The sequence below is a fragment of the Aptenodytes forsteri genome, unplaced genomic scaffold (genome assembly GCF_000699145.1).
Source record: "Aptenodytes forsteri isolate BGI_AS27 unplaced genomic scaffold, ASM69914v1 Scaffold257, whole genome shotgun sequence".
NCBI classification, from domain to species: Eukaryota; Metazoa; Chordata; class Aves; order Sphenisciformes; family Spheniscidae; genus Aptenodytes; species Aptenodytes forsteri.
Window position 1 is genome coordinate 679,467 of NW_008795194.1, and position 23,022 is coordinate 702,488.

Sequence of the window (23,022 nt, forward strand, 5' to 3'; positions counted from 1 at the left end):
AGCATAGTCTTTGAAGTCTGATCCAATTTTTGCTGCTTACCATTTGATGTTGAAAGGATGAAATGGAGAAAATGTACAGTTTTTGCCAGTAACTCTGCTGAGCATATGTAAGATTAAAAAAACAAAATCCCTTGGATGATGTACTTAGAAATGTTAAGCAGATTAATACCTTCCTATAGCTTTTTTCTAAAGATACAAATTAACTATGAGAGGAAATCAGCATACAGTGCATGCTATGATTTAACTGCATGAGGAAAGGGGATAAATAAGTTAAATGGAAAAAGTAAACAAATGTTTGTGACATGGGTGCTAAATCGGTGTTGCTGAAAGCCATAAGAATCTTGTGTAACTTAAATCTAGCATTAGACATTTCACAGAGTAGTAGAAAATAAGAAGTTGCTCTCTGCGAGATCACAAATGTAAGTTATCATGGCAGAGTGAAATCAATACATTTCTTATGTGCCTAAACCAGCATTCTTTATTCCAGAAGGATTTGGATGAGATTTCTGCTTCTCCATTTATTCAAAAACATTCGTTCAAAATGAATGATTCACAATCAATTAGCCAATCCCAGTCAGTTGCAGACCATCAGTTGTCAAGTCCCTTGATACCCCATAAAAAAGGAGGTAAGAAATACAGTAAAGAAACAGAGATCTTTCGTTTACTATTTATAAGCTACATGTTGTCAGCATGTAACTTGCTTTATATATTTATGATGTCTTTTAAGAATCCCTTGGAAGGCAGGAAACATAAAGGAACTAACTTTCTTCTACACATTTTCAACCTGGAAATATAAAAAAGCCCTTAAGTACCTGAATTACGGAGGTGGAAGTATAAAGATTTTTAAAATACGGTTTCTACAAAAAATGTGGTTAATAATCTCGAAATACCCTTTTACTGAAATCAAATTGATTTTCAAGAGCTTCAGCTTTCCTTTGCCTTCCAGCCTCAAAAGTGGAAGACAGTAATGAAATCTCTCATGTTTGGCAGAATGAAAGACAACTTGTTTGTTCACACGCACAAAGATTCAGCCAGCAACACAGGAAAGTCTGCAATAATTCTGCAATCTATGCAATGTGGTTTTTTATTTTATTTGCTGATACGGTATTTTTGCCATGGGCAGTAACAGTTTAAAAACTTGAAGTAAAACATTAAGACATTTGTTGAGTTTTAACTGGTTTATCTTTGAATATTCCAGGAAATCATTACCTATCGGAATACTTTTTTCTGTTATTGTAGTCATTGTGTCCTTGCAAATCCATGAATACAGACTTTAATACTGGATCATAGAATACCTTCCACAGTTTAAGATGAAGTAGGTTGGTAATGTGATATCTGTAACTAGAGCCAAAATACAAATGATAATACATTAATTTCCAGGTTATTACTGAAAATTATGGTTATAATTTTGTGCCATACATTAACATTTGTTTATATATTTAATGGGACACCCTTCATCTTGTAAGTCTACAAATATTTATCTGACTACTTGAGCCTTAATCCTGCAATTTACGTGTTTAAACTTTACAGAGTTCAGTTAAACAATTTACAATGTAAAGGTAAGAAGATAGGTATTTATAGGAGGTCCTTCTGTTACAGGGAATAATGCAAATTCAATGTTTTTAGTCTTCTACACAGGCATAATGTGCTTTCCATGCTAAAAACAGAATACTATGTAAACACAGCAGGTTGAGAAATCCATTATTCTCTCTTCATGCATTTCTGTCCATATGGGTTTTGAATCCATAGTGTGGGACTGCAGATGTGTGCATTACTATCTTAAATTATTACATGTTAAACAATAAACCTGTCAAACAGAAATATCTTCATTGCAGCAAATCCTCTTGAGGAAAGCAGCCAGGGCCCGAATCTGTCATCCTTACTCTCACTGGATATTGTATGTTACCCTGCAACTAGTCTCCTTGAAATCAAAGACATTGTGTCTGAGGTAAAACAATTAGAGAGAGTAAAACTGGCAGAATTACACCCTTAGCAAGCATGTGATTCAGAGCCATTACCCAGTAATTTAGAGAGACTTCAAAAAATGTGAAGTGATAGAATAGAATTTGAAGAAGAGATAAATGCAACATTGATCTGAACTATTTAAGAAACATGTATGTGTAAATGAATAAGCATGCAAATACAGAGAAGTAAGGAATTTCCTAGTTAAGCATGAAGATATTCAGATAGATGATCATATAAATCACACTTCAGTGGGTAACTATTAAGGAAGTAAACCTGCTGAAGAATAACAACTTCCTTGGGTGCTTTTAAAAGCACGGCTTGCATTCAGAAATTCAGATGCTTTCACACACTGCTCAATCTATATTCAGTCTTATTGTGTGGAGTATACTTTTAAGAAGAGAATATCGTTAGACCTATTGTGAAAACCAAGTGAAATAGCAAATATCTTTTTGGAATAAGAACACATGTATAAAATACATGTGTTTTATAATGTAGGGCTATACTACATAAGCTGTTATTCACACAAAAAAAGCTGTCCACTAGGTGGTCCAAACAATGCAAAGACTGTAATTTTTCATAATGAAACATTATTCTGCAATATTACAGATTGATTTTGAATTCTCTTTAAGTTACATTACAGGCAGAACTAGTCTGTCAGCCTGGTGGTAGTGCTGTGGACCTGGAACACAGAGGCCAACAGGGAAGGGAATGTGACAGGTTTCTGCACTGGTCTATGACCCAGTTATGAAGCAGTGTTGATGTTTGCTGAAGGAGGGAGTCTGTATCCAGGCTTAAGTACAAAGGGAAGGACAGGCTGCTTATTTGTCTTGAGGCCTTGATAGGTGAGGCTCTAGTGCAGTCAAGGGGGGACAGAACACAAAAGGGAAAAAATGGTTGATGAGAGTTTACATATTTTTGTATTAATCAGGCAGACTCTTCACTCACACCTTGTTATCCAGCTGTCTAATAGCACAGGCTGCCCATTCTTGGTAGTAGATTGGCAAAGGAAAAATAGACCAGGAAATTTCCACAAAGATCCTGTGAAGACTGTGCTCTGTAATTAATGCGGAAACAAAAGCCTCTTTTTCACTTCAAAAGCCTTTACACTGGGTCGTAGAAAGACTGAGCAGTATGGCCAAACTGCATGCAGCGCAAGTTAGGTACATGCATGCACTATGGTTGCATAGAGTCACAGGGGCTGGCTCTACACTGCCCAGGCATTCCCCTGGGCTCTGCCAGAGTGGTGGGGCAGGACTAGTAGCAAAGCCAAGGATTCCCTCCAGTGTCTCCACTGTGACACACTGCTTGAGCGGAGAGTCCAGTCAATAGTAACAATTAAGCCAGAAGTTAATTATTCTAGTCATAATAAAGTAGTACTGAAAGAATCAAAATAATATAAATATTATCTGCAGAGGCCAAGTAGTGGTATTCCCTTAGACAAGATAGATAGTGAGAATGCTTGAAATTATTAATGAGAAGTGAGTGCTTCATAGGGAATTGACCAATCTAACTTTGCCTCAAAAGTAAATATGACAGATTTTCTGAGATGCAGAAGAAATATGTTTGTAAAAGGAAAGCTAACAGTATCTCTGCATTGACCAGAGGATGACGTAAGTCTTAGTGCTAACACAGACATTTTGAACAAGTGAGAAAATAACGCGAAGAGTCTCTGGCCATGGACATTCTCTTGTGGGAGAAGTATATGTCTTCGGATGATGTTCAATTTATGCCTTGCACCTCACACTATTGTCTGCAATGCTGAAACTTTGTGAGAGGTAGAGAAATTTGCCAGGGTTCTGAGAGATCTGGAATTATGCAATCTGCAGTGTCTGTAGCCGCAATCTGAGGCTGAGGTAGTGAAACTTGCACTATAGTTGTAAAAGTCAATAGGCCATTTGCAATATAGCCTTTGATTTTAGATTCCTTAATCTTTTATATTCTCAAAACTAGTGGAAATTAAGAGCCTGGCATGTTTCAAGCTGGACTCGCACTAGTCAGTGACCCATTTTGAATGTTTTCCTTGCAATATGTATTTTTATTTTTATGTTGCTCATTTTTCTCTTCCTTTCTGGTAAGCCAATCATAAAAATGTGATTTGGTGAATGTAGCTGTGTTGGGTTTGGAGAAACATGTGAAGGTAATCACTGTTTTTTGCACTGTTGGAGGCGAGGTAGATAATGAACTGTCTTAAGTTATTGCTTGATGGGGAGGAAGGCTGCTGCCCACCTCAGATGGTACTGTGGGCAAGTTTTAGTAAGGGGCATTGTGGGTGTGGGAGACATTATTCCCAAAAAGTTACTCTGTGGTTGTCATCACGCAGATGATATTTACAGGTTCATCACTCTAAACAGGAAATTTAAAATAATGATGACTTCGTTAATTGTTAGGGCTTAACTGCATGTGGTGGGTTGACTTTGGCTGGATGCCAGGTGTTCACCAAACCGCTCTATCACTCCCCTCCTCGGCAAGAGAGGGGGTGAGAAAATAAGATGGAAAAAAAACCTTGTGGGTCAAGATAAAGGCAGTTTAATAAAGCAAAAGCGAAGGCCGCGCATGGAAGCAAAGGAAAACAAAAGATTTATTCTCTACTTCCCATCAGCAGGTGATGTCCAGCCACTTCCTGGGAAGTAGGGCTTCAGTACACGTAGTGGTTGCTCCAGAAGACACGTCATAATAACGAATGCCTCCCCTCCTCCTCCTTTGCTTTTATTGCTGAGCAGATGTCATATGGCATGGAATATCCCGTTGGTCAGTTTGGGTCAGCTGTCCTGGCTATGTCCCCTCCCAAGATCTTGCCCACCTCCCAGCCTACTGATGAGGGGGGAATGTTGGAGAGACAGCCTTGATGCTGTGTGAGCATTGCTCAGCAGTAGCCAAAACACTGGTGTGTTATCAACACCTTTCTAGCTACCAATACAAAGCACAGCACTATGAGGGCTGCTATGGGGAAAATTATCTCCATCTCAGCCAGACCCAATACACTCCAGTTTTAAAGAAGTGATCCAACTTTAATTCTATCAGGACCATAATCGTGTTAAAACACCCGAGCCACAGAGAATATACTTAGGTGATTGGTCTTTGCTTCAGAATAGAGTTTTCTTTGAGTCAGTCTTTGTTATTGAAAATACTCTAAGCTGTCTCAATCTCAGCCCTAGAGTACAGTCTTGATTCAATGTCTTGCACTTGCAAGTGAAAGGTGCTTGTATATAGGGAACCATCTCACTCTACTTGGTAGTTTAACATTGTAGCATAATTTTAACTCTGATCTCATTTAATTCCTATTTGTACATTGTTTTAAAAAAGATAACAGCGATGGCAAAGCAATAATCATTAGTAATTTGGAAATGGGGGCACTTTTTATCCTTTGATTCACAGAAAGTCAATATCCCAGCATGACTGTAATAGGTATTATGGTAAAGAACAGGGAGTATCTCACACAAGATGTGGTATCAAGGTCTGGATGCCTTGTAACCAAAGATGCAAGTAAAGATGTAACCAACTTTCTGCAAGTGAGAGAGAGATCAATCCGAGGCATTCAGCTGTTTCTCTCTGTGGAACTCAGATTCCTGTTTGATTCCATTGCAGCAAACCTTCGTTTCTAAATTAAAAACAAAACCACTGCTACATAATGTAATGTGAAAAGCTGCATGGTCTTTCAACTAAGACCATGCGATAGCTGGCAGATGGGATGATACTGACGCATGGATGCCATTAATTTCAGAATCCTATCATTCAGGATTTTAAGTGAAAGAATTTGTAATCTATTTAGAATTATTTTTGGTTGTTTAATCAGGAGTTTCGTTTCATCATTTTTAAGCCCCCCACTGAGACTAATTTTACATTGAAGGAATGTAAATCATGAAAAACTTGACTGTAGTCAGTAGAATCGTAACAGTGAGCAGGTTGGGTCTCTTGGTTATAAAAAATTGACATGAAAAATTCCCTACATATCTGGGGTTTAGGGTTTTTGGGGCCAGAGGATTTGGGTTCGTTTATTTTTTTTTTTAGTGGGTCAGGTTTGAGTTGGTCATTCTTTTGCAAATAAAATGTAAATAAAATAGCATGATCATGGGACAGTCTGAATGTTACAGGAAACACTGAAAAGGCCAAGGTAGTGTTACATAGTATGACCTGATTGTACTGAGCATGCTGTAGCTATGTGCGAGGCCTATGAGATCTCCACAGTATTCTCCTACTACATACCACACTATAGCAGAGGAATTACTATTAGCCGTGTTGCAGTTGAAACCTGGGGCAGAGGAATTGCTGATGTGGCATGTTTATAATGAATTTCCATTGAAAGGATCCTGCTACAGTAATGTTCTGTGGCTTTTGAGCCAAAATCTGACTAGGCGTGAGCAGGAGAAAAAGTAGCTTCTTTTTCTTTTTTCCTTAAAAGAGTGTCACCGGATTACTGACATCACACCTGGGATGAATGCTGGGCTTTGGGCTTAGTAAACAGAAATCATGTTTCCAAGTCATTCATTTTACCTTACAAATATTTAAGTAGAAATCATAGGAAGGAGAAGATTTTTTTTTTTTAAGATGTCTCTTGAGAAAATAAGCTGAAAATAAAGCTACGTCTCAAAGCAATCATTTGTTTCTGTCATTATAAGAAAGGATAATCACCTTTCCAGGGTTGCGAGGATGCATATTTATGCAGATGGATTTTGTTGGTGCAAGTAAGCCTGTTACTATGCATTGCATTGCACGTGGTGGGACCCTGCAGGAGGCCCCACGAGGGACCATCACCTCCCATCCCGTGGGAAGCCTGGGTTTCCGCTTTCTGGATTTGTGCTGCATGGGAGCCTGTTAGCTTCACTAGCCATTAGGGTGAGAAACACAGTACCTCAGTTTCAGTATTTTAATTCTTCACCATAAACTTCCAGTGTGGATTCAGAAAATCTGTCTGCAAACGTAAGTTGAACTTCTCTCAGCCTTAATGTAAAATTTTCAGCTGAGACTTGTACTGATGTTTGTATTCTGAACTGGTTCACCCATAGACACTTTCTGTTAAACCTTTTGCTACTCTGATAGCATGATTTGCAGACTGCCTTTTGGCAAAGTAACAGACCAACAAATCTGAAAAGAAATGGGGCTGTTCTTAAGTTTTTCTTTACTGCTCAGCTTCTTAATTGTTTTTTCCTCTCCAACAAAGACACAAACAGTGACAAGTGATAAATACAAGCTTTGATTTGTTAAACACATGTTAGCTCTATGTTTAGCCCTAGGCAGTGAGCTTCATTATAGGCTGGTTTACTTCTGGATTAGTTATTGTGATTGTTTCCAATGCAAAAAGATTTGACCTGCAGCCATGACTGATTAGTATCAAAGGTGAGAGATAAAATAAGATGCAAGTAAACTGCACAGATAAACTGCAATAAAGTTCTCCAGAGACAGCTCAGTACTTGTTCTATATAAAACAAGTTGAAATTCAGCTCGTAATGGCTGCATTGCAATAAAAAGAGACTGCAGATGTCTCTCATTGAAATATTGAAAAAGAATAGTAAGTAATGAGAAATTTAATAAAGTTGAATAATATATACACAATAATGTTGTGCCAAAAAACCCAAATTTTAATAGGGGTTCAGTTCCTCCTCTTAACACATAATGTCTACCACTGTCTTTCTGATCCAAGCTGCAGTTCACCTGCTCTTTCTGTCTTCATTTTCTATCCATGACATACAGGTTTGTCTGAGCACTTCTTTTTGCCAATTCTTTGTTGGTAGTTAAGCTTTTTATCATGCAGTACTTCACCGTTCTGTTGTTATTGCTTGAAATTTCTCTACGTATTCTCTAGCAGCCTTATTTTTATTATTTTGCCACAGTTACTAGTGCTCTGAACCAGCAGCGTATCTCAGATGACTGATCTACTCAGGCAAATAGTGTGGTTCCTAATTCATTACTCTTCTGTTTCTAAAAACAATGCACCATTTTATCTAAGTAAACTTCGTTAGAATCAGTACAGTAGGTATAGAGCTTTGAGGGCGCATACAACGTTCTCGCCTAAGAGAATAACTATAATAATATTTTCACAAATTATATTTTGTTTTGCAAAGAAAGAGACAATTCAGAATTTTTTAACTTTTCCCCACTATCAGAAAACTTTAGATAGTGTGTTTTTTCAGGTTATTTTGTAAGAAAAAGGCTAAGACAGTTAATCATTGGCTTTTATAGAGCTATGATTTCATCTGCTAGCTGTATGTTGCCAAATAATTTCTGGTTCTTTGCTGATATTTAAAAATGTGAGTTCACTCTACTGAATTCCCCACAGTTAAGTAGTAATAGCTGGATTTCAGATCTTTCTTTCTAGAAGACACTGTATGTTTTCCTGAATTATTTACATTTTTACAGTTCTACACTAATACTATGAAGAGAAACACGGTGGTAAAAGCAGTAACATAATTAATGTGGTGGCGACAGAATGGTACATGAGGTGGGGGATAGCTCAGAAAGTACCATAACAAATTCATTTCTGAAAAAAAATTTTAGATTTCAAAATCTTATATACTTTGCATGTGTTCAGATTTTTTTCTGTATTCTAGTTCGGGTAATTGTTCTAGTGGATTATGATTAACTGCCAAAAATCATATACAGCTTAATAGAAACCCAAACCATGGTATATAATTTGCATGGTTGATCAATGTAAATGAAAAAAAAAATGTCTCTGACAAGTAAAGGGTAGATACTCAGGACAAAATATTTGCAACCACATATGTGAAGATCTAGATACCACAAGTTACTCATAGATACGGTTTGATAAATAGGTGTTCCATTCAGTAAATCATGAACTGGCTGTGAAGTATTTGTGTGGACAGAAATTGCCTTATATCAGTTATTCATTAGCTCTGCTCATGACAATGATTGTATTCCTTGGCTCTCCGTCATTACTTCTCTCTAGTCACTAGAAGTATTTTATATTTCAGTTCTCTCACAGATAACCTCAGTTGATTATAATGGTTAAGCTGAATACAGCAATAGCGAACACTAGCTTGTAGCAGTAATTACGAGCTTGCAGAGCTCATTTCTGTCCCCAGTCTTCCTTGTGTACGGAGAGAATTATTGGGAGCCAGTTGTGCTCATGCGTTGGCTGACGTTGGCAGTACACCAGAAAAGTAATGCCATACTCCCACCTTCCCTGTTTGTAACACCTTTCCCCCAAGGGAAGATAAGAATACCAAAATCACAGGAAATATTGTTATTGCTGCCAATGGGAGAAAGAGAATCTGCTTTCCTATGTGTGCTCAGACAGGCAACAAGCGTATCTTAGCCATAAAACAATGTATATGAAAGAACAGTTTCATGAATTCTAATATTTCTTTCCTAAAAATATCTTAGTACCCGTTCTTTGTCTTTAAGGTTTGTCCTACCTTGTACAAATCAGTGTTTTATGTAGAAGCATAAGCAATGAATATCGCTGCCCACGGCAGGGGGGATGGACTAGGTGACCTTTAAAGGTCCCTTCCAACCCAAACTATTTTATGATTCTATGAATAGTGTAAGAAGGCAGGAAACACAACTATATAATTACTAAGCATCCCCTCATGCTTGCCCAGCTTCTAGGGCTAAGTCTAATGGGGAGAATGCAGAGATAGCTAACAAGCTGAACAGCATCAAGAATACCCGTGGATGACTCAGTCATCTTTAATACATCCCTCCTCATCTGACTCTCCTACATTTTGTTAGGAATCAGATATAGAGAAATATGTGTGATTGCCTGGTATTTAGGTTGGAGAGCTATAACAGCTCTTTACCTTCAGCTCCAGCTAGTTGTTTTCTCTATAGGCTAGGAAGTATGCCTTTGGTTCTTTGTGGCTTTGTAAGTGTAGTGCTATTCTTGGGACTCCCTCTCACCAGTGTGCTTATGTTTGCCTCATGCAACACACACACAAAAGTCACATTCAGAATAAGGAAAAAAATATTACATTGTTCCAGCCTCTTTTTGTAGTACTGGGATTTGCAAACACCAAAAATGCCCTCCAGCAAAGTGGTGCAATTGTTTTTTCTACATTCTTTTAATGCTGTTCTTTACTGCATATTCTTAGTTAAGATAAAGAGCATGACTATCAAATGAATAACAGTAAGCTTGTGGGTTTTAAAAGGCTTATCTGCAAAAAAAAAAAGTTTGCTGCAGCTCTACAAAAAAACTGTGAGCTAATTTGAGTAGTAGCATATATGGGTGTAGTTTTAAAAATTTAGAATAACCAGTTATTACAGTTAAAAATCGGTAAAAGGGCTATTTATGTAACAAAAATCTTTGAGCTGTTGATTTGTTTGCAGAGACAGGTGAATATATATGAAGTTCAGATCTGCATCCTGTCTCCCCTAATGTCCCAAAAGGGCACAGGTATAAGATTCCAGTTTGGGCTCACCCCTCATGTTCTGTTCATCAGACTTAGAGACGAAGTGACATCAATTTCTTTCATCTGTTGTTGTTCTTGTGCTTCCAATTGATTTTTCATTCTGTCGTGGTTTAATCTCAGTCGGCAACTAAGCACCACACAGCCGCTCGCTCACTCCCCCCCACCCGGTGGGATGGGGGAGAGAATTGGAAGAGCACAAGTGAGAAAAACTTGTTGAGATAAAAACAGTTTAATAATTGAAATAAAATGATAATAATAATATGATAATAATAATAATACACAAAACAAGTGATGCACAGTACAATTGCTCACCACCTGCCGACCGATGCCCAGCCAGTCCCCGAGCAGCGGCCCCCCCGGCCAGCTTTCCCCAGTTTATGTACTGAGCATGACGTCACATGGTATGGAATGTCCCTTTGGCCAGTTTGGCTGTGCCCCCTCCCAGCTTCTTGTGCACCTCCAGCCTTCTCAGTCAGTAGAGCATGGGAAGCTGAAAAGTCCTTGGCTAGTGTAAGCATTACCTAGCAACAACTAAAACATCAGTGTGTTATCAACTTTGTTCTCATCCTAAATCCAAAACACTGTACCAGCTACTAGAAAGGAAATTAACTCTATCCCTGCCAAAACCAGGACACATTCATAAGAAACTGATAAATTGGAAGTAGTACTGCTCTTAATCTCCTCATAAGGGTCTGCCCCTTGCAGTGGTATTCAGAACAGCTATTAAGTTGAGTCTATAGTATATATCAGTTTTCTTTTTGCTGTATCAAGGCTTATGCTTTGTGCCTTTTGATCACTGATTTAGGGTCCAAGAAGGGTGAATTCCTCAGCTTCATATCCAAAGGAGAGTAACTGCTTTAGAAAAATGAAATTTTACATGAGTAGATTAGATATTTTTATTTGCAAACTGCACTGTATTTTAAAACGTTCCCTGGGAAGAACATAGTCATCACAGAAAGCCACAGGCAGAGACGTCTCAGGGCATTGCAAATGAAGCAGGATTTTCATTATCACATTTCATCATCATGAGCAACTTGCAGCCTTAAACTTTTTAAATCAAAGATTGCCTACATGGTAGTACCACATAGCACAAGCTAATCGTTGACACATATTGAAGAAAATCACTGTTAATTCACAAAACTCCCTCTTTTCTTCCCACCCACAAAATAAACATGCACAGTCAGAAAAGCAGTAAGTATTAGTCACTTTGCAGCTTAAATTCTGTAACTTATTTGTAGAATTGTAGTGGTTTGTGGTGTGACTTGCAAGGATGAGCAATTGACTTCTTCAGCTTACTTTTAACTGCTTGTTTCAAAAAAAAAAAAAAAAAAGAAAAAGAAAAAAAAGAGGCATGTGGGGAAAAAGGAAAAGAAGAACCAACCTAATATTTTCTTGGAGAGAGAGTATATCAGTAGGGCAGAAGACACTGTCCATGACAGATGAAACCATGCAGAACTTCACATATAGGGAAAACGGGTGAGAGACATGAACAGACAACATTGAGTAAAAAACAAGCCAAAAGCGGAGTGGGGAAGGAATATACCGTCAAAGAAGAAAACCCATGCAGAGAAGCAGGATAGAGAAAGGAGAAAGAAGAGGATGAGATGAAAAAGTGATAAAAAAAAAAATAGAGTTTAGTTTCAATAATGACAGAACACTTGGTAGCCTTAGCGGTGAAATATACTACTGCTTTCTGTAGCATTGCTTTTCTTGTATCTAGTTGCTGAAGTTTTTCAGGGAAAAGTTTAATTCTAGCTTTAGAGCGTTTGAAACGGAGTACATCACTTTATTGCTGTAGGAGAGGTATGCTTCATGCTCTGTTTTGAAAGGCAAAATCTTTTTGAAGCGTAAGTAATACTTACCAAACTATTTCCTTTGCAGTACTGTCGATATCAATGCATCATTAGTTTGCAACGTTTTACATCATTATTTGCATCATAGTTTTTCATTATGCTTAGGAAGTGTGTGTCTCTGAAAGGGTGGAGCGTTAATTGGTCCAAAATCTTTGAAGATAAAGAACAGACCAGATGAAATAAGGGAAATTTTCCCCTGTGTAATACCACCTTTTCTTCAGTGACCCTTTTTTATTTCTTATTTATGAATTTTGGAGGCTATCCAAAACAAACAAAAAAAAGAGAGCAAAGTATGTCTATTCATAATGTCACATCAGGACAAGAGACAAGGTAAAACACAAGACTACAAATAGCACAGTCAGTTAAGCAATTCACTCAGCTTTAGAACAACATTCCAGAAGTTAACTGAGACAGGAGAAATTGAGATTACCTCCATTGGACTTCTAGCACTTAGTCTTACATTCTGTACTTCACTGTCCCATCCAGTGCAGCCATACAACTATAATGCCCTCTGCCTTTTGGAAGTTACATTTGTAAATGTTGATGATCTCAACAGGATCTAAATAAATCACTCTTAAACTGCTAATGCATGCTGGGTTAAATTCTGCCGTAATTTTCTTTGTGGATTATATGGGGGTCATTGAGAGCATAAATTAAACAGTTTGGTTTTAAGTGAGTCAAGTTAGTTTTCAGGCAGTTTTTGTCTTTGCAGAAAAGGACTGAAGAATTTTTCAGTTTTATTTCCTAACATTAATTTTTATTCCTCTGTTTGTGTCCATCTCCTTATTCAATGTTGGACCTAAGCAAGAGCTTAACATTTTTTTAATTTAGGGGTGTTTAGAGTCAGGCCTGAATTCATTAACCTATGACTTTCTGCATCTTATCTACCTTTCGAAACATACTGGAATTTTGGCAAGAGTTCTAAGTCAAGTTCATGCTCTTCTAGAGCTTCTTGTGGTGGCTAGTTATCTCTTCTTGAAGTCCTATGACTACGCAGGGTCATCTGAAGCAGAACAAGATGTGCCTTGCTTTCTGGGCATGACTCTCTAAAACAAACAGCTTTCAGCTGAATTGATAGTTGTCTCTGAGAACCAGGGCCAGATTTATTCTTTGAGTTGGCAGACAATTTACGATCAATGTTTAAGGTCAGCCTTTATCAGTGGGTTATCAAGATCTTTTATCCCTTGTTGCTGAAAGAGGAAGTGTGTCCCAGATTGGTCTCTGGTTAGAGCCTGTAGCTAACAAAGAAATAACACAAGACTTTGGAAGACACTGTATTTTTGTGTTCTTGTTTATGCTCTGTTAAAAAAAAATAAAATAAAACAAGTGGCAGATGACATGCATATTCCCTCAATATTGTCAAATAAATTTTCCAAATAAGAACTCTCAGCAATAAGAACATCATTGGCTGCCTTTGGATTTGCAGTTCCATTTACTGTAATCAGAAAAAGCCAAACTCAGAACAGCAAACACGCTTAAAGGAGTGATGAGAAGGATAAAACTGAGCCAAAGAAAGCTTGGAGGGGTTCTCTAACATGGAAACACTAAATTTTTACTGAAAGGTAAAGACATGTAAATTTGGATTGACTGGAGGAACATTACTACCAGCAAAGTAATAAGCAAACGTTAAAGGATGCATTTCAGTAGAACTTTGGGTCAGCTTATTAAGAGTTTCCAAAAGCCATTTTTGGGCAGAAAAATGGAACTACAGTTTCCAAAGCATCCGGTAATTCCCTAAATGAGCATCATTTCCTGGGGAGTGTTTCAAATTTTGCCTTGGAAACCTGGCTACTAAGTTTGATGCTCGAGAGGTAGCTGAGTTCTTCTCAAAATTATCACTGGTACATATGATCTGTAGGAGAGCTGAGTCTAACTGTAAAAGAGGTTGTGTCCACCATTTCCTTTGCAAGCTAACTGGAAGATTGCAGGCACTGGGTTGGTGCAGGGCAAATGCCTCTTGTAACCTCTGAAAAGGTGTAGCAGGGGAAGATGTCCTCATATCTGCAGAGGTTTCTCCAGTTCAACATAACTGAAACTGGGAAAAAGGAGAGGATGTAGGAGAAGAGAGAGGTTTTTTTTTTTTCTCAAGGACTGCAGGCTTTTATCCTAGTGGCTTTTGTTCAGGTTTGTGCTGCCCTGCCTTAGAATGATTCCTATGCTGGGACAAGTAGGAACAAAGACACAGAGTTGGCTCTGCATGCAGCAAACAGGCCTTCTGTGCTAGGGGTGTTCTCTGAAGAGGCCTCAGGGCAACTGTAAATTGGGCCTATTATGCTCAACTTCGTCATGCATCCTCATGCTACACCATGAATAAGCATGGCTGGTCTGTAAATCTAGCCCATTGTATCTGGATTCCATTTGTTAAACTAACGCTTGGGGTTTTGTCTGGCTTTATTCATACCAACATCAGAACATTGAGTAAGAACAACAAATCAGAAACAAAAAACACGAACATTTAAAAATATTGCTCCCACAGATTGGAGCCCCAAGTGTGTTTTATATAAACAATTTGAATTGTGGCTGGATTTTTGACCAGATTCTTTCCCCTGAAGGACCTTTTGAAACAAAAACAAACTGAGCAAAACAAGTTTTGGTGGGATGGGCCTATGCCTGTTTTCATGTAAGCTGATGACAAAGCTGAGAGCAGGAAGGCAGCAGTGTGCTGGAATCTGGTGTACATTGTGTTCTGCATGTTCCCAGCTGACTTGCCAGGAGTGATCTAGAACTGAAACAAGGCCCCCTTTTTACTAGGACACAGGAAAAGAAGTCATCACTAATCTAAAACAGTTCAGCTGTTTGAAAACAATAGACTTTGTTAATATGATATCCTGATTGTGCCTTATTCTCATGTGAATGTGTAGCCTGTGTTGCTGGGTCAGGAGAGTGAGAGCTTTTGAGAACTGTCTTTTCCCTTGCATTGCCCATGAAAGTAGTCCATATTCTATCACTATACCCTCTATCTGCTTCAGTGTGGGTGTATAACGTCATGGAGGAGATGAGGAAGTGGTTGGCTTCAGCACTTGTCTACCAGGAGAACTGACCAGCCACAGGAGTCTGGAATAAGTTATAGCCCACCCAGCTATTCAGTGTGACTCCACCATCACGCAAAGCCTACAGAGTTCAGCTGGCACTTGCAAAGGTGCTTACGAAGCTATTTCCAGTGGGATAGTCCAAGATTATTTTCATGTGAATGTGCCATGTGTCATGGGATTGCAGGGAAGGAGGCAGGAGGTTTCCACATCCTAGTGATGAAAAAAACGGAAGGTGAGGCAAAGTTTTGCTTGTAATAGCTGCTTGAATTTATTTTAATGGGGTCACTTTCATGAAATACTCTGATGCAGTTTCTGTAGGTGCTATATCATTGAACAAAGTAAGTCTCCTACCTGGAGCAGAGGTGAAAGTGAAGTTGAGTCCCACTGTGGAGTATTGTGCTTAAGTTTCAGGAGGGGAGACTGGGTAAGAGTGATACAGGTTATTAATGGTATTGGTTGTCAGGCTTTTTATTTAGCCTCAAATTTGAAAGCTACTCCTTTATTTCTAAACCTTCACATTTGCATCCCTTTGATATGAAATACTTGTGAACTAACTAGAGAACAGAGCTGTGAGTTCAGTAGCCAAGAGATCCTTGATTTATTAACATAGAGTTTCGCAGACTTGTATGCAACATCTCCTCCTTCTGCATATAACAAATCCAGCAGTCAGAGGCAGAGGTTGATGATGAAGAGCCCAATACTTCAGGGTGTAGCAGTGGTTGTCCACACATCTTGTTTAAAGTCCGTAACAATCGTTGCCTAAATAAGACCATTCAATGTGAAAAAAGATGGAAATGTGGATTCTAAGTGACTGCTTAGAATTAGAAGTTTATAGTAAGACTTGAAAAGTAAATTGGGTTGAACAGTATAGGCAACTGCATGGCTGTGAACAGACTTTCCTATTTGATGTTTCACATGTAAGACAGAGACAATATATAATATTTGTGTTGTGAAACAGTAATGAGCAATAATTGTGATGTAAGTACATAAAGCATTTAAGCTGCAATAATTAAGTGCTGCATTGTCCCCTACAGTGTCATTAAGACACTTAAAGGAGAAATTTAAATTACTTCTAAGACATTCTGTCACCTAGTTATTCTAAACACAATTGTGGATGTACAATTGCTGTTTAGATAAGTAATACCCTACTAATGATAAAGGAGAATTAAATTACTTCTAAGACATTCTGTCACCTAGTTATTCTAAACACAATTGTGGATGTACAATTGCTGTTTAGATAAGTAATACCCTACTAATGATGCCTTTGCAAATAACTATGAGAAAATATTTTAATTTAGTTGCATAGGAATTTCAGAATAATATTTGTGGAGCTTATCAGATTCCTGGAATTTTAAGGACACTGATGTGCTGCCTTTTTGGTGTATGTGTATGACTACAGCCTGCAGATTTCTGTGAAACAAATGTTGTATTTTTAGTGTAGTCTTATGCAGGAGAGCATCTGAAAAAAAAGCCTGCTTTAATTCAGCAGAGTTAGCAGTCTCCTCATTGGAGAAACTACCTTGCACAGAACTGGCCAGTTAGGCTGTATCTGCAGTTAGAAGACTTTGAAAATGTAACTGTACTGCAGATGTATGTCAGCAAACCTCCTTGCTGGAAAGGCATCTCATCACAGTAAAGCAGTTCTTAAAGCAGTTTGCCAGATGGAATGAATTGTTCTGGTCAAAAAAATAGCAATATTTCTAGCTGAGGACTTTTATCAACCCAGATGATGATAAGAAATAAATGCATTGATATCATTTGCTGGTGTAGACTAGGCCTTAAACTAAACTTGTTCAGACCAAGGGCCAAATTTCTGTTTCTTTTACTTATGAAACTTTCATTGCCTTCTCAGGAAGTAAGCTGTGGACCTTCTGCTTGGTGTGCACCCAGGGAAGTCATGGTCTATACATGACCATTGTACCATAGGATTAAAGAGCTCAGGCTCAGGTTTTCATTTGGTATGAACCCTGCCAAACACGGCCTGATATGATTAAATTTAAGGAGGAGTGCTCTTTTCTCTAAGATGACATTTGAACAAACACCAGTATTTAGTCCTGTAGGTTCCTAAGATAATCAAAATAAAAGCAAAGTGCTAGAAATACATCAGGCTGTCAGGCTGCTGGCCTGTACTCAGAGCTTAGTCAAGACAGTGGAGAAGGTCCCACGGACTCAGTGGATTTTAGATGAGATCAGAAAAAAATAAAAATAAGAGGGGCTAAATAGACCCAGCAGTGCCCAATTTCCCTGAAAATGCCTTTTCTGATACTGAAGAGCAATTTATTATTTTCTTTTAACCAGAACATTAGTTTTCATGTGGTTTTTCTCAACAGATACAGATTTTCCAGGGCTGAAAGGTAGGAAATGCATACCCCAAGCAGGCACCGCACACATGCTCTGGGGTATGCAATGTGGTTGCAGCTGCACAGTGTCCTCCCACCACCTCTCAATTGGAGCATGGCAGGAGTCAGCCCTGTTTTTCACAGCTATATTTTCTTAATTTCTTCTGAAAAGTCTCAGGCATACACTTCAGCAGTATAATGTAGGCAGAGAGATTTAACAGGCCTAGCTACAAATATGTTGTTATATATTATAGGAAGATCAAATGTAAAATGATTGGGTAGGCTTTTGTTTTCAGACTAACATTCATGAACCATGTTCATTCAACACTAAATCCAAATGCTTCCCATGTCATCAGAGATTACTTACAGTGTGAACAGAGAAGTCAGTCCCATGTATTCCTCTTTGCCTGTTGTTTGTATTGATGTTTCCCATAAGTTTCTCCTCTCAGCTTAACCACAGTATTCAGATAAATTTAAATACATGCCCATGCAAATCTATTCGTGAGCGGTGTGCTATAGTGTTGGAAAAATAAGAGATTAATTAAGATAACAGTATCTTCTGTAAACTTGAAAACAAATCATTATATTTTTAATGTCTGAGATTAAAGGTAAGTTTTTCAAAAAAGTATAGTATTCTTCTAAGGCATTGCATCTGGAATGAGCTCAACCTGTGAAAACATTCTTCTCCTTCCAGAAATTAACTTAGCTGATCTCTTTTAAGTACCCGTTCTGTAATGGTCTTTGGCCACTTTTAATGTCATTTTTAGGTACAGCTGAACCTAAAGAACTGCAGTTTACTTGGTCCTTATATAATTCATCTAGATCGATCAGTTTCATATCTGATTTTTCAAGATTTCCTCACAATTCTGGAATTTTAGCAATGCAGATATTTTCCTATTGCCCAAGGCAATAATAGATGTGGTGTGCAAACACTGCTTTAAAGAGGGTATCTGTCTGCTGATTTACATATTTTAAAAGTATTAAGATCAAAAGTAATGAGAATTTAATCCATATGGCATGTAGAAGATAAATAGGAATATTAATACTGTATCAAATACTAATTAAAGGAAACACCAGTCCTATTTTTAAAATCTTGCATGCAGATGAAAAAGAAGTCATTGCAAAGTTAAGATCTGATTCTTAAAGAAATTAAGAATTAACAGTTTTCAACCACAGATTCTAACTGTGACACTGAGTTCATGTGCTAGGCCAAATTCTGGTTTCGTAGTACTTTGCAGTATCACTGCAGTATCCCTTTCTGTCAAAGCATCTCAGATGACTCTAAAACTGAAAACTACCACCACCTCTACTACCAGCTTTTAAGATGGAAATTCCCTTTCATTATCCAAGAAGCTGAAATACAGATGGTTTCCAACTTGCCTAAGCATGCGTGCCTGCAACAGTGCTAGGCCCTAAAATAGATCGATTCATGGGAACCCCGTTGGATTTTGATCAACTCTCGTATGCAGATTGCAACAGTAGGTGAAGAAAATGTTGTCATCTGCTTCATAGAAAACTTTAGACAAGAGTGGTCAAGATGAGTCATAAGTTTGTCATGTCTTCGGGCTAGACTAGATTTCTGTATTCCACTGTTACGGAATTTATAGGTGAAAGTACCTTGGGATGTGTGCTCCCAGCAGAGTAGCAAGTACTCGAAAAACTGGCTCTGGATGCAATCGAACTAGAAGCTTTAGTGCAGTGTCAACCTAACACTCCATGCAGACAAATTAGCCCTAGCAAGACATATGAGATACATTTAGTGCATCATGATCTCTAAGACTGTAGACCTTTGGTTCTCCATTAAGTCTTTGTTATAAATATTAAAGGGTAGGGGATACACTTCTAGCAGAGGAGGAGTGAGCTTGCAGTGAAGAGTTACCTTTGAAATATGAGAAAAATAAACACGGAGAGCTTAAAACAAATTTTGCTAGTGCTGCAGAGTCTTGTAAGTGAGAGAATAAACTGCATCATTTGCTGTAGCAGGCTGAAAAAGACCTGAGAATAACAGAAAGAATGATTTTTCTTCTTTTGTGCCCTGAAGGGTATGTGTACACCAAAGCTGTCTGAGACACAGCTGAGCCTGCCAGAGTGGAGAGGGAAGTCTAAAATGTTGTATCTCAGTCTTGTGCACTACTCAAACTCTAATTCTTTCCTGTAGGTCTATGGTTCCTGTGTGTTTCTACAGTAACTACAGCAAGTAGTCATCACTGTACAGCAAATCTTGCCCTCCACAGGTTGAGAAAACAGGATCTGATCAGTGGACCATCTTCCAGCTTAAGGTGGTAGTGATTCTACTGTAGAAGGCAGTAAAACACTCTGAAGATTGAATAAACTTCCACTGTTGCTGCTGTGTTCCCTTCTGCCAGATCAGAGTGGTCAGGACAAAGTTGTTTTGTCAGTGGATCAACAAATCATGGTTCTTCTGCAACCTTCCATCCACTTTTAAAGTGCTACTCCATTCTAGAGCAAACAGTGCAGCAACACATTAAGCAGGTGCCAGTTGTTCCACACATAAGTGGAGCAAAGTTATCCAGGAGCTGCCCTCTCAATGTAAGAGGAAATTTGATGTAAGAGGAAAAATGCAGTCACTATAGAGAAATAATGTGAAGGAGAGTGCTATAAAACATTCCCAGCTGTATGTAAAGCCAATTTAGCCAATCAGCCAGATGATGAGTGGGGATATAGGCCCATCTGCTTCTTGTCCTCTTCCAGGAAATATTAGGTAGATGCAGTAATTGCATTCTGTGCCTCTTCTTTACAGTCAGTCTAAGGATGATTTCACCCAAGTACCAGCCTCAGTCCATCTAGAAGAAGCTGAGCTTTGTCCTGGGTGAGTTGGTGCTTTTTTCCCCAATCGTCATTTCAAATATCTGGCAACAGTGCGTTGGCTCTGTGCTCTTTGTGGGGAACGGCCTCCCTGGGAAGGAAGGATGTGGTTACGCTCACCAAAGTTGTTTTGTGGACTGCTGAGTGGCTGCAGGGCCTTGTATTCCAGGCGTGTTTGTTTCTGTTCCCTTTCCTGCAGAATAGCCCAGGTAGTGTTTTTAATAGTTCTGTGTATTTTGTAAAAGACCTTTTAAATATTAAATAGAGTTTCATTTTCCAGCTGGAAGATTAAAACATAGAAGTATTTCATCAGATCCATCATCCAGTCTTGAAGCAATTTTGAAATGTTAACTGAAAAAATCTATCTGCCTTGGAGCATTTTTTACATCAAACGTTCCATGAAAATATTTTCCTCAAACTCTTTAAGTATTTCCAAATATTAAACAAGAAGAGAGATGACTTTTCCAAGTATTGGTGATGGTCTAATGCAGCTAGTGTCAAGTTCACATATTTTTTTAAAACAAAAAAGTAGTGTAAACATTACAGTGGGGGGAGACTGGCAGGCATCACTCTTATCACCAGCACAGGCTGACACACTGCTGATGCTGCTTCATGTTCTGATAGAGGTGTCATAGACACCGAATAAACAGAGAGAGTGTCTGTCGGTAAGCGTTTTGACCTACAGAGACAAGAACCAAAGAGAGGCAAATAACCAACACAATGAGTAAATATACAGGAGTTATCATTCCTTCCCTCCCCATACCATTTCCTCCTCAGCCTCATCTTTAATTTAGCTTTTGAAATGGTTTCTAGTAGCCATGGAAAAGCCTTCATTGCCCTTTTCAGAGCTGGGGAAGAGCAAGTGGTGGTGATTGGAAGAGGGATAATCATCTTTTCCCTTCAAGACAGGATGATTTCCCACAGAGGGAAGACTTTTCATTCCTGTAGCATAGTGTGTATAGTACCTGTGTGGATATGTTTAGGACGTACTGTTGGCTCTGTATCTATCAGATAATAAAACTCAGCTTGGATCAGCATTAAGGTTAGCTTAGTGCCTTCTAGAAACTTACAGGGCAGAAGTTTATTCTGGGACTTTATTGTGGTTCTGGGCCTAAATACTTTCTTTGCATCCTTCCTTGTCTTTAAAAGTTTTTGTCTGGATAACCCTTGCCCCTGTCCTCCAGCTGGAGAAGCAAAGTCAAGTACTTCTTAATCTCTGCCTATGGGCTTAAAAGATCTCTTTATTAACCACTATCATTTTTTAATAAAAAACCTAAAAATTTTGGTTTGATTTCAGCATATTGCCTTAGTTCCCTTGACCTACCAAATTGGGGACAAAGGCTTTTCTGCCTTTATTCCCATTTCACAGCAAGATTTCTGCTAAATGAACTTTTTTAGTGAGTTGATTGATCTAATTTCATATCTGGTACACTTTATCTTTCTCTGATACCAGTCATGAACATACCTTTTGAATCCCCCTCCCTGTTGATGGACTTCAGCTGAACTGAAGAATCTAGACATCATCTCATAGGTCATTTTTCAACGGAGGTGCCAGTTACTGCAGTGCTACTCCCTCCAACGTTCACAGGTCATTCCTGTTACTACCAACACATCTGGGTAAAACACAAAATCATCTTTTCTTTTTTTAATCTGAGTTATATATCAGCCAGCTCAGTTGAATGCTCTGGTCAAAACAGAAGGAGGAGAATCAGCAGCAGAGGACACAGTCTGCTGAATTTGGCTGAATGTGTAAAGATAGTCCTAGTGGGCTGTAGAGATACCCATTTACAAAATGCAAAGGTGCCTCTTCCTAACAGACAGGCTGGTGAGGGCATGGTACTTAACACAAATTTTAAAAAATATGAACAAGAATTCAAATACATAACTTCTTAGTAATGTATAATTTCAAAACTACTCATATACAAAGAAATTAGATCTATGAATACAACTAATTACTGGCACCTGAAACAGACTAGAGATGGTGACAAATAAGCAAATTAAAAACCAGTTTAAATTACCTATAAAATGGCCGTTGAGCTGCACGTTAATGACCAGGCAAATAGCAGTATACGTCATCTTTGGAGCATCTGAAGTTTGTAACATGCCATCAATAAGGAGTGTAAGAATAAGGATTGTGAGAAAAGTTTCCCTTTCATGTGCGAACAGAGGTATTGCAGTGCAATGTTACATCCGTAAGGGTCAATGATGAAAACTGCAAGTGTGTACCTTAGCTCTAGGTAGCCTGGCTTTCCAGAGCTGTAAGGACTCAACAGAACCGTGGCCACTTCAGTATCTCCAGTAGTTTGTTAACCTAGGCAGTTGCCTGTGCCTTGAGTTGATCCTGTGAGTAATGTAGCCACCCAAAATGTGCCAAAATTCCAATAATTATTATTATATCACAGTTTAATTCAGAACATTTAGATATGAGACACTCTCATTGCTGGATAGATGTTTAACCACTTGTGTTCAGCACACTTACAAAATCTGCTCTGTAAGAGCATAAAAACTGTTGCTAGATTTTGCAGGCCTTTTCCTCTCCCACTCCCTCATCCAGGGATTGGTGAACTGCATAGAACCAGGAATTATGAGTGGAAATCATGTATCTCAAAAAACTAAGGGCTGTAAAGGCATCACCTAAAACTGC

At 38.4% G+C, this 23,022-nt stretch overlaps 1 protein-coding gene across 1 annotated transcript in view; it reads left to right on the forward strand.

Moving 5' to 3' along the window:
- MYO3B (myosin IIIB) overlaps positions 1 to 23,022 on the forward strand; it is a 207,858-nt gene that overhangs the window by 161,572 nt on the left and 23,264 nt on the right. Inside the window, 1 exon segment of the mRNA XM_019471869.1 lies at positions 488 to 626. Within this exon segment, the coding sequence (XP_019327414.1) occupies positions 488 to 626 (139 nt within the window).